The 12914-nt window shown below is 43.4% G+C and overlaps 1 protein-coding gene across 1 annotated transcript; it reads right to left on the bottom strand.

The window, feature by feature from the left end:
- Positions 1-4081: 4081 nt before the first annotated feature.
- LOC123041922 (uncharacterized) lies at positions 4082-4661 on the bottom strand. Its single transcript, XM_044464474.1, has one exon. It carries the CDS (start codon positions 4539-4541, stop codon positions 4311-4313), a length of 231 nt encoding a protein of 76 aa, XP_044320409.1. The 5' UTR covers positions 4542-4661; the 3' UTR covers positions 4082-4310.
- Positions 4662-12914: the final 8253 nt, after the last annotated feature.

The following is a 12914-nucleotide window of genomic DNA, read 5'->3' as shown; positions in this document are numbered from 1 at the left end:
CAAAGAGAAAGGTGTTGGGCGAGTTCATATACCTGTGTATGCGTCAAAGCGTCCAACTCGCTGGTGTAGGTCTTGTACGAAGTCTTGTTTAGGCCCGTGTAGAGTTTGACAACGTCCCACTCGTAAGCTACGGTAGGGTTTCGAGTCTCGTCGCCTTCTTCGCCATAGTCTTCCCATGGGCGTCTTCGCAACTTCTCCGGACGCCCCACCGGCAGCCGCTCCCACATCCAAATGGAGAAGGCCCAGACAAAGCCACCCATATTGGACTTGTCTCCTGTCCTCTGCGTTGTGTCGTCAAGCTGCAAAACATCAAATGAGGATCAGATATAAGAAAATGTCATGGACACACTTTCGTAGGTAGGTACGCAATTAGACACTCTCTTACCGAACGGTATAGGTAGGCGAGAGATGTCGTCCCCCAACTGTACCCTGCATCCCAGTCCGCTAGGAAGAACAGATACGCCCAGTTGGCAGAGTTCCCGGAGCTGTCTGGAAACACGACCTCCGAGAGAATATACCACAGATAGGCCCTCGCGTACAACTCCACAGTCGCCTCATCTGCGCCTTGGGGGCATGTCTTCCGGTGCTCCGAGAGCCAGATCAACGGCACACCGGATGTACGGTTACTCTTGCCACCGGGGCAGTCGCCGATGAGGGTTGTGACCCTCTCCTGCCAGTTGGCCCTCTCCACTCGACCGGTGAGTGCATGACCCTCGATCGGCATTGCAGTAATCATCCCCCAGTCCTCTAGGGTCACCGTCATCTCCCCGCATGGCAGATGGAAAGAATGGGTCTCCGGTCTCCAACGGTCAATCAGAGCTGTGAGAGCCGCGTGGACAAGCGTCGGCGGCTGACGCTTGAACTGCAGCACGTACGAAACCCAACAGACGGGCTTTCTTGAAGAACGGCGCGTAGTCCATATGCCCATGACCCCCGTGACCCCTCATGCGCAGTGGCTGGAGCGTCTGTCAAAAAGTGAACACCAAAAAGTTAGGAAATCATTTTCATCAATCCGAGAACTTTGATCAAAATTTCTTTCATATCACTTACCTCTCCGTTCTCTATGAAACGGGCATGATGACCCTTGTCGAATGCCCAGTCCAGCATGGAGTACCGTTGGCCGATGTTGTCCGCAAGAGGTGGCCGCCTTAATAGAGTTTCATAAACAAAAGCACCATAAGCATAAGCATACATAAACAAACAATGAACTCAAATCATATCAAAATAAAATTTTAAGCATATTCCTCCAACAACATCTACTACACATGATGGATCAGATCATATCAACATGCATCATATCAAAAAAAACCTCCAACATACATCATAGCTTCATATTTTTAAACAAAATTTTCCAAACAACATCTTCATATCATCATATCAACATGCGTCATCAAACTAGGGTTCATCTTCACACTAGATCATATCATCATATCACATGCATCATCAAACTAGGGTTCATCCCTTTATCAACATTACATCATAATTTTTTTAACAAAAAAAATTATGAACTAGGGTTCATCTTCACACTAACATATGAACTATTGATTAGAGTACATATCCAATACCACTACTTATTAAAGAACTAAGAACTACAACTACAATCAATCTTAGGTGAAAAAAATCAATCTAAGTTCAAAAACATGAGGGATTTCAAGCAAATAATGCGTCGAATCGGTAGCAAGTTTGCAAAAACTAATTGGAGGGATCGGAGGAGCTTAAGGTTCTCTCCTCGGGGCCATCTCGATCCGCCAAAACGGTGAAGAATCGGTGAAGATCCAAGGGGGGGAGTGGAGGAGATGAGAGAGGGAGAGAGGGGCGACTTGGGGGAGAAAAGGATGAACTGCCGACGGGGGGAGGGGGAGGGGTGGGGAGATGGGCAGGGGCGCGGGGGTTTCGGGGCAAATAATGCCCGGACCCTACCGCCAGGGCCCCTGGCGGTATGGTTAGACAGCCTACCGCCAGGGCCCCTAGCGGTAGGGTGCGACGGAGGGGGACGGCGCCGTCTCAGCGCGCTGATGTGGATAAGTTTCCTACCGCCATGGGCCGTGGCGGTAGGCTACCTAACCCTACCGCCAGAGGCCCTGGCGGTAGGAAAAAAGGTCAAATCTCGAAAAAAAATTCAAACAGGGATCAGATCCTGAAATTCTTTTCAAAAAGGGTCAAAACACGAAATTCGGCCCCGGAGAGGCAGCACCAACCTAGTGCATGGCTACAAGGGCGTCCTATAGCAACCTACTCGGCATGGGGCATGGAAGCCATGCCCCATTGCGCCGGGCCGGTATGGACGGCCCTCCTCTGTTTTGTGCTGGCTATGCGGCAACCCCCGCCATGAAAAGGAGAGGACCGGAGACAATATAAATAGAGGACTACAGCCTAGCAAAGAGCTCGACTCATTCGCAACATACGACATACATTGTTACCAGTTCGCCTAGAACATAGCAATATCATCCATAACAGGAGTAGGGTATTACACCTCGATTGTGGTCCGAACTTGGATAACTCCGGCGTGCTTTATCCCCGACCAAATTCACGAAAAGGTTGTTCGCACACATCCGATGTCTGGTTCCTAGACGTCGACAAAAACATTGGTGCGCAACCAAAAGGCTGCCCACGCTCTGATCAACCCGCGCTTCCAGTGGTGGGCAGGTCCAAGACATGGCCGGAAACACAGAAATAGACCCACTCAACGACGCATGGCGGTAACCCCAACCTCTGGTCTTTGCCCTTCCGTTTTCGGACAGTCGCCCTCCGTCGTCGCTTTCAGTTTTTCGGATGAGTTCGTCTCAGCCGGTCAAGGTCAGCCAGTCAGGCATCAGCAGCTTCCTGATTTGATCCCAGTAATGGTGTGTACGCATCCCTCGTGTTCTTTTTTCTGTCCCGCAACGTGCGTAGAAGCTTCTTGCATGTCAGGATCGTAGCTAAGACCGATATACCGTCACCAGTTATATCTCGTGTGCATCAGCAAATAACATCGACAGGGATCGATTTGTGTATAGAAAGGGAGCTCTCTGCGCAACGTAGCAGCTCGGTTGTTTATTACTCCTGCGGCGCAATTAGCAGCCATAATATACCCCCACCATGCGATGCATGAATCTGCATATCTATCCACACGTTTATACTACCCGTGTACCAAAATACTTGTAGCTGGGAAGCTAGTACAAATTCCCACAACTATAAGTATTTCGATACGGAGGGAGTAGACATGGCCATGTAGCTCCTTAATCTCTACCTACCCTTCTCGTCTCCAGCTGGTGTGTGGACAAGTAGCTCGCCGCCGAGTCTCGCTTGAATCATCTCGGTTTGCATGTGTGGCGAACTGGCGATCACAGATTGGACACAAACTAAATGCGGCGCATCGCATGGCTTGCACGCACAATCCTCCCCCCTTTGGAGGATAATCGTAGTTAATCGCCGAACGCATCTTGGTGCCGGCCCGGGACTCAAGCAATCCAGAGATCAGATCACGGCAGACGACACTCTACCGATTTTCATTTTCGGCAACTAATATCGGACCCAATGCCCTAGTGCGCAGACCGCTCGTTTGCGGGTTCAGTTTGGCCGGGTGGCTAAGGTGCAGCCGTGCAGATCGGCGCGCCCGTCCGGCCGTCGAATCGTGGGGATTTTCCTCGTACGTCGTACGTGATATGCCCGCGAAAGGAACAGGTAACCAACGGACGGACGGCCGGCCGGCTGCTGTGGCTTGTGGCCGGTGCATGCACACCGGCCAAAGCCTGGCGTCACCGTCGATTTGTGGCTGCTACTACTGTAGTGATCGGCACAATACATGCGGTGACAGAGATTGCGTGGCTGCTACTGTGCATCACTATAGCGATCGAGGCTTGGGGGATCGATCGATGGAGACGGGCCAATGTACTTTTGCGTATCTGGGTGTCCATGATGGTCCCACCAGTACGTTAATTGCCATCTTAATGAAGGAAGCGCATTACGAATTTCCAATACTGGCCAGGCCGGTGCATTAAAGCGGAGGTGCCCCGCCACCATTGACAGAGAGCTTACTGCAAGATACTGGTACATCAGAGTGCCAGTTTTGCATCGCTTCACGTGATGCGCGGCCACCAAATTAGCTAGATTTAGCTACTAGGAGTACTCCCTAGAAACACTGTAGAAGAACTAAGACAGGATCAACATGACATTACATTATCCAGGCTAGCAAGCTACTCTAGAGCCGTAAGCACGGCCAACAGGAATCAAAGAAGTCGAGCGGATTAATGGATTTGCTTGGTAGTACATCGCTAGTTGATGGAAGGATGGATGGATCGGTGGCACCACCACCAGCGGCTTGGGGCCGGCTAGCTGTAGACGGTGACGAGGCGGCGGAAGCACCTGGTGCAGGAGTACTTGCGCTTGTTCTTGAGGCACAGCGGGAGGCAGAGGATGCGCCGCTCGCTCTCCACGTCGGTGGCCACCACGGGGCCGCCGCAGGACGGGCAAGCACCGGGCGCCTTGCCCGTGCCCACCACCCGCTCCACCTTCGTCCCGCAGATCATCTTCACTGCTTCGCCCGCCCCCATTGTCGCCATCGATGGACGACCCCCTCGGCCGCGAGAAGGAGGAAGAAGAGGGGGATCGGAGGACGGAGGTTGGGATTTTGGCTTTGGAAAGTCTGGGGATTTTGAGTGGCCGGTGCCGGGATGGCATGGCAGGGCCCCATATATAGCGGAAGGGACGAGGGCGCAGGGGCAGGACCGTGCGCGGATCGCTGTCCGCTGCGCCTGCGCGTGCGGCAGCGACAGGCTTGGTGTTGGTGCCCGTTTGGGTTTTTACCTGCTCGCCGACGTCAGGGTGGGCAACCCACGGGCGGCCTCTTAACCCATGTGCGGCCCTCCAGTCCTAGTAGAGGAGTACACGCTACAGTAGCAGCTGCTAAATAACCCCTAAAAAAAGTTATCTAAAAAAAAAGTAGCAGCTGCTAGCAGCACTGATTTAAATTTTTGGACAAATCGCTAGTGTATCTCGTTTGAAAATAATGCACTAGTCATGAGTACTGAGAAATGGACAAAATATGCACGTGCCAGGCACCAGTAGTTCAAGATAGTACTGCATTTATATAATTCGAAATTATCATGTCTACATCTCGTTTTTTTTAAGAAACATATTAACAACAGCCATTCTGCCAAAAAAAAATAACCGAAACCCGTAGAACAATCGTTCTGCGGTATATATATTAATCTTCACCTAATAATAAAGAAAAGTGGGTTTCTGGTCGTACGTCACGGAATTTGCCCCTAGAGTTCACATAATTTACCCGCCTATGCCCCTGGTAACAGGAAAAAACGATTATTTTTTTAGTCGGTCATTGATTTTGGTTCAATAGTGTCTGATCCCCCACCAAATGCCAGGGGCTTGGCCGCCCTACTGGCTGGACTCTCTCTCTTCCACCTATAAGACCCAGGTTTGATCCCCCATCTCCCCTTTTTCTCTATTACTCCCTTTTTGCTCCCCCTTTTCTCTAGACAGATGCCCGATTGGGCCGGCCCAGAGCGGCCTTTAGCACTTATTTTTCTTACATTTTTTTACATATGTTCTGTATTTTTTTATTTTGGCTTTATTTCGAAATACTATGAATATTTTAATCATAAAAATCACTTATATGCAGACTTCCAAAGAATGTTAATCATGCACTAAAGAAATGTCAAACATGTATAGAAAGAATGATTCCATTATATACCAAAAAGTACAGCGCGTATAGAAAAATAGTACTATCATTTTTCATTCTTTAATAAATGTTAATCATATATTTAAAGAATGTCAAATGTGCATACAAAAAATGTTTTTTGATGTATAAGAAAAATGTATAGAAACATATATAATGTGTATGGAACAAAGCAGACATAAAAAAAATAAGTTTTCAAAAATAGTATCATGTATTTGGACTATGTTAAACGTGTATATGAAAAATATTCCTGATGTATACAAAAAATATAGAATATGTATAAAAAGTAGACATAAAAAATAAATATGTTTTAAAAAATGTTGACCATGAAATTGGAAAATATTAAATGTGTATATATAAAATGTTTCTGATGTATAAAAAATGTACAATGTTGCTGATACAAACTTTACGTAAACCAATGGCTTGACTTTAATTTTCATATTGTTTTATTTATTTTCATTTTTTTAAGAATATCAATGTTGATATGCAACCTTGAACATTTGCTATGCATGTCCTTACAAATTGATTGATTTTTATGGAGCTGCCTAATATGTTTGCAACCAAATTAAGATTTGACTTGGATTACAAAAAAAGCACATATATAAAGGAGGCATAAATAATGCTCTTATGCAAATGCTATCATGAAATAATAAAATATACGTTGGTATTTTCGTCGTAATGCAAATATTTGTTGGGCACCAGCGAGGAGGAACGACAACAAATGCGTAAAGATATACCTGCAACTAGATAGATATTTATATTGTCTAAATTGGAAACACCTTGAATACACTTCAAAATCATCACTTATCATGTTGTTTTTCATGTGGCATCGTGCACGATTTCAAGAGATTTGCTGATGTATCAAGAGTGTGTATGAGAGGTAAAAAAATCTCCCGTTGCAACGCACGGGCATGTTTGCTAGTAAAAGCAAAAGTATTTACAATAAGTTACAAGCCACAAAGGACCAAGTTAACCAACTCCTGTTCTATCAAAACCCATCATGTTAAGAGATCTTAATTGAGAAACTGATCAATCAAACTGGATATTGGGCTTCAAACTTGGACTTGATTCTATGCTTGAGAAGCAGGAGATCGTGTTTCAGCAGTCTCTCCCAAGCCTGAATGGACTGCTGCCTGGCGCTGAAAATTTTCCCGTTTCTTTGAATCCAGATGTTCCAACATCCCATGATGAGGATTTCCATGGCAATTGATGTGGGAAGGGCTTTAACCAAGAGAGTAATTTCGCCATAGGGTGACAAACCTCTGTTTCTGTGACCAATGAGAGCTTCCCAGCAACTTGAGGCAAAGTCACGGTCCCAAAAAAGATGTAGTGAGATTTCTTTAGCATTGGATTGGCAGAGCTCACATTGATATGATGGTAGGTGAAAAGATTTTCTGTGTAGGAGATTCCTTGTGTTCACTCTGTACACCGCCTATATACTACTACATGTAGTGCCATGTACTCCATGTCGAATTCTCTTTTAGTTCATTATTCCACTTCAATGTAACTTTAGATCTGTTGAACGGAAAACCCGCAAAAAACGTAGTCTCCATAATTTTTTGTTGCTGGAAGTAGCCTCCACGCTTCAATCATGTGAAGTTTCTACCGTCCTTCTTAGATATACCAATTATTTAGTCTAAACGGTAGGGTTTCGTCAGCCTACAAGGCATAGATTGAGTTCAGCACACACATACAAAAAACAGAACCATGAAAAAATACAATAAAGTACATATATAGATGACATCGATGATACCTCATATGTGTAGTGTTAATTTCACTATTCCCCGACAAAAAAGGCTCATGGGTTGCATATTTTTATGTTTAATGGGAGGTCAAACCTATTGGGATAGAGATTGTATCAACTGAAAATTGAATATCCAAGGAAACATATTTCAATGGCATTCATGTTAGATTATCTTAGTTTAGTTCTCCACTTAACTATACTAAAACTTTATTTGTTGAACACTAATGGGTGAACCACGTAAAGTAAAAATGTGTAGCCCTCCACACCTTAATTTGGTTCATAAAACTTGAAAACATCGGAATAGGAAAACATAGAAATTTGATGTCATGTCATGCCATGTTGAATCCTACATAAACTAAAAGCACATAAATGTGTAATAGACGATGTTATGTTGCGCTAGTGACAAGCTAGTGTTTTCTAGGATTACATGTATGCCATGATTGACATCGAAGTAAAATGGTTTTATTAAGTAAGACTCGGTGAATGAAGGGAGCAAATTATTTATGGCTAGATTTATTTGGCTATGAGATGAAGATACAAAGAAATATCATTTAATGAAGATCAAGGGGGTTTGAGGAATTTGAATCTTGAACTTATGAACAAAGCTTTGATGGCTAAGTGGTTTTGGAAACTGAAAACTAAAATGGGTTATGGGAAAATATCGTTTTGAATAAATATATCCAAATTTAAGGCCTAGCTGGGCTTAAACCAAAAGTGGGGAACTCCCACTTTTTGTCCAACTTGATGAAAATCAAACACATCTTCTACCAACACAATAAGAAGATAGTGGGTAACATAAAAACACAAGGTTTTGGGAGGATTGGTGGGTTGGTGATAAACCTGTGAAAATATGCATGCTAGATTATACAATTTGAGCTTAGATTACAATATTTATGTGGATGATGCCTTACAAAAAGGATGGGAGTGTATAAAATCTAGACGGACCCGTGGGGTGGTACGTTGGCTCTCTAGGGTAGTCTTAAGCTGACTGTGAGGCTGAAATGTTTGATAATTAAGATTCCATAAAATGGATGTTAACTATGGATGGAGTATCCACTTTCAAATCTCTTTATAGACATTTAGTTATGGCAGAAAGTGGATTCCCATAGAAGTTTATGTGAAGATTAAAATTTCTTCGAGGAAGGCATTTTTCTTCTAAAGCCGCCACCATTTAATTTCGGGCTGCAACTAAAAGTGTCTGAAAAATGTGTTTGCTTGCAATCCCCCTCCTAGGGTACATTCAATAGTTAGTATATTTGCAAAATAAAGACTATGGAAATTTTCATTTGAAATTATGTGGAAAGTGGATTACATGAATGGATTATATAATCATATAAAACTATTGATCCAAAGTTTTCGAACAAACGACACTCCATCGTAGACATCATGAATCTATTAATGACAAGAGGCTTGGGAAAGCTTGAACCCAAGTCCTATAGTGATGGATATAAGCGCAATTGAAATTTCTGAGGAGTTACACATTTGTATATAAATGAGACTATTCATAGTTTCTTGAAGTTCGATCTCCCTCCCGAGATGAACCATACAATCAACACGAACCAGAATAGAAGAGATTGCCCCATGCATGAGTAAATATTTAGTATACCTTATTAATCCTAGACATAATAAACCAAGCCTGAACTATGAAGAATGCACAAGGTGCAAATAGTTTCCGATTAAAGATTGAACTAGCTCACATTTTCTCCTCCCCCGCGAGCAACTCCCAGGTAGCTACGGTTTACCCGCCTCCCACCAACGCTGCCGTCGATATGCCTCGTCTCCTATGGCCTTAGGGATATGAATGCGCAGTGGATACTGACCCTTGCTGGCTGGAGGTCTCATGCTTCATTTGAGCCTTTTTAGCCCATTTATGGTTTGTGTCACGCTTAGAAAGGCAAGACGGCGCAGCTCCCTAAAGATGGAATACGTTTCTCCCCACCTAGTCTCTGCCGCGGTGGTGCGCCCCACGACACAGAGGGCGTGTGGAGGTGTGTCTCTAGAAAATCTTGCGGGATTCTATCGGTGCTTGTCTTCGATGGATCTGCGTGGATCCGGTCATCGTTCGTATGTGTACATGTGTTTGCAATTTGGGTCCTTCTGATTTACACTTCACTCCATCGGTGGCGGTTGATGTACTAGTGTGCTGGTCTTTTGGGTCCTTAGCACGACGACTTCTTGACTGTTTACCACAACAAGGTTCGCCTGACTCCACTGAGGGAGGGGCGATGACGACGGCTCGCCTTTCGGCTCGCTCCAGTGCTTGTACTCGTCGCTAGGTGGTCGACGGATATGGATGCTATTTTTGTTACTTCCGATGTTGTTTGTACTGCCATAATGTTTGACGAATAAACTGAAAGTTTTTTTGAAAAATAAAAAATCCAACACATAATAAATTACACACCTCCTTTTGCTTTGAAACAAAATATTTTGTACGGTCAGAAAGGCATCTATAGAGATACTAAGCTCCCTCAAATTGAAGCGCTCTGGTGCTTTGAGGGTTGTGGGGGTCACTGAGGCCCCACGCATAAATGTGTGTTGTTTAGTTTTATTTCTTCTTCTCTTTCTTGTCATGTTTTAATTCATGGCCACTTATCAAAATTTGTGTACTTTTAAAAAATATAAACATATTTTAAAATTCTTGAAATTCATTAATATTGATTAAATTTGCCTCGAATTGAAGCGCTCTCTTGCTTCGAGGGTTGTGGGGCTAGGGCCCCACGCGTAAGTGTGTGTTGTTTAGTTTTATTTGTTCTTCTTTTTTTATTTTTTATTTTTAATTTTTAAATATTTTTTTGAGCAACAGACAGTGGGGAAGACCCCCACTGTAATTCTCATTTTCATTAATAATGTGGGACAATTACAAGTGGATTTACATGGTGGATCATGAAGCAAATCATAAGAAGATAAATCTACAAAGTGTCAAGCCAGCTCTGCATGCCCTCCTTTAGTCCAGGTTTGGCCTTCTTTATGATCATGCTGAAGTGCTTTTTAAACATGGCTATACAGAAAGCCATATTCTTAACTTTGTGATCAAAAATTATGCTATTTTTGTGCTTCCATAAACTCCAGCAGCTAGCAATTAAGCACTCTTTGAAACATCCATATGTATCTTGTTTACTTCCATGCAGTAACGTCTCCATTAGATTATGACCAGTATCCCATTGGTAGCCAATGTTCATCCAGAAGTTTTGGCTGAAATCACAGCTAAAAATAGGTGCATTAGATGTTCATTAGGCTCATCATCACATAACTCACACTTATTTGTCTCAATGTAGAAACTCTTCCTGGTTAATAGATCTCTGGTATTCAATCTGTCTTGCAATAGAAGCCAGAAAAAGAATTTTTGTCTGGGTAGGGTACATGATTTCCATATCCATTGGAAGGGTTTAGGAGCATCCGCAGGATTTCCCATGTATTCCAGATATATTCTCTTGTTAGAGTATTTTGTTCCACCCCAATAAAACTTCCATGAGTCAGGTATTTGCTGGTTATCTCTGTTATTTATCATCATTCTTAGATCGATGCTCTGTTGTACTGCAATAGCAGACATTGGCAGATGGAATAAGTCATAAAATTCATCCTCTTCAATATTGCTGGCAGAGGCAAGTGTGATCTCAAAAAAATTTACATAGGAGAATAGTTGAGGCATGGCCAGGGAGAGTATTTGAGAACACCATTTATCTGACCATAGCTTAATTGTATTACCAATCCCAGCATAGCTTATGGTCATGTCTTTAAATTCACTCAAAATAGAGCATCAGTCTCTCCACCAGAAAGAGCCCACCCTGGTAGGGAAATTAGGTACCTCACCATTGTCATAGTAGTTGTTCCAAATAAGGTTAACCCAGGGAATGTCATGCCTGTTAAAGAATTTGTATAGGAATTTTGTAAGCAGGGTTTTGTTTTGGACTCTTAGATCTAGCACTCCCAAACCACCTGCTTTTTTTGGCAAGCATACATTATCCCATTTGACAAGGCAATTCCCCTTTTTATTGATATCTTTGCCATACCATAGGAAGTTCCTACCTGATTTTTCAAAATGATCCAGAATGGTGAATGGAACTCTGATGCAGCACATAGCAAATATGGGCAGAGCTGCAACAATGGATTTAAGGTGAACAAGTCTCCCTGAGTATGACATCACACTAGTGCAGAACCGGGCAATAGCACCGGTTTGTAAGGCCCTTTAGTGCCGGTTCCATAACCGGCACTAAAGTGTGGGCACTAAAGCCCCCCCCCCCCTTTAGTACCGGTTCAGCACGAACCGGTGCTAAAGGGCAACCACGTGGCACGAGCCAGCTCCGGGGGCCTGGAGCCCTTTAGTACCGGTTGGTAAGACCAACCGGTACTATAAGGTTTGGGGGGTTTTTAGTTTTATGATTTCTTTTTCATTTAATTTTGTGTTTCCATTTTAATTCTTTTTCGTTTGCTGGTATTTTACGATACTACATATTGTACACATTATGCATATATATATATATATATATAGAATTTCTAGTACAACCAATCATGCACATATATATCATCAATGTCTCACAAACCACCATATTAATTAATTCACACATACACACATGTATAGCTATATACAATTTCTCCTACATATGCATGTTGCCTTTGGAGCCAGTGGCATTAGCCTAATTGGTGCCTTCGGAGCACGATGACAATTGGAAGTGGTTTTCATGGGGGCGGTAGCGGGTAATAGTATTTTCCCTTCGGATTTATGACCTGGTCGAGCAAAAATCCCGCTATTTCCTCTTGAAGTGCTTCTACGCGCTCCATTTCTAGGAGCTTCTCCCGCACCTCTTTGAATTGTTAAGAAGGAGATCAATATGCATGTGTATTAGTTGTGTGACTAGATATCGATAATGGTGTAAAAATTGTGAATAGTGTTCTGACAAGCGTACCCATTCCTGTCTTTGAGATCTGCTCCTTTCGGACGCCATCATGCGAATGTTCTCGCAAACGCAGAATGCACACAGATCAGTCCCCTGCGCCTGCTTCAGGGCCTTTACGAGAATGGAATTTGATCAGATAATAATTAATCAAGCATGATAATTAAAGAGATGGCAGCTAGCTAGCTAGCTAGTACTACTTAATTACTTACCTTGGGTCGAAACCATTTAAGCTTTTTTTTCCATTCGCCTTCCGTGACGCTGATGAACCTTGCCCAAGCCCTGCCCGCCGACAAAGAAAATGAATAAAAGGGTTATTAAATAGTTCATATCATGAAATGACGAACTAAATAGGCCGAGATATATAGTTAATAATGTTTGAAATTACCTGTTGACTATCCCAAACAAGATGTTATAGTCAGTATTTGCTTTGAGTAGTGAGTCCAGTATTTCAACTGTTTCGGCGTCAACTTTAATGATACACAAGATCCAGTGAAATCTGCATGCACACACGTTTGCATGTCTTAATTAAGCGGGCATATGTAAGCAAAAACATGTAGCTAGCTAGTAGGCAAAAACAGAGAATTTGTAGTACAAGACAGTG

The sequence above is a fragment of the Triticum aestivum genome, chromosome 2B (genome assembly GCF_018294505.1).
Source record: "Triticum aestivum cultivar Chinese Spring chromosome 2B, IWGSC CS RefSeq v2.1, whole genome shotgun sequence".
Classification (NCBI taxonomy): domain Eukaryota; kingdom Viridiplantae; phylum Streptophyta; class Magnoliopsida; order Poales; family Poaceae; genus Triticum; species Triticum aestivum.
This window is presented reverse-complemented; position numbering and strand designations above follow the sequence as displayed.

Excerpts from the sequence above, each read along its gene's own strand:
- LOC123041922 (XM_044464474.1), bottom strand. The coding sequence starts at position 4,541 with ATGGCGACAATGGGGGCGGGCGAAGCAGTGAAGATGATCTGCGGGACG.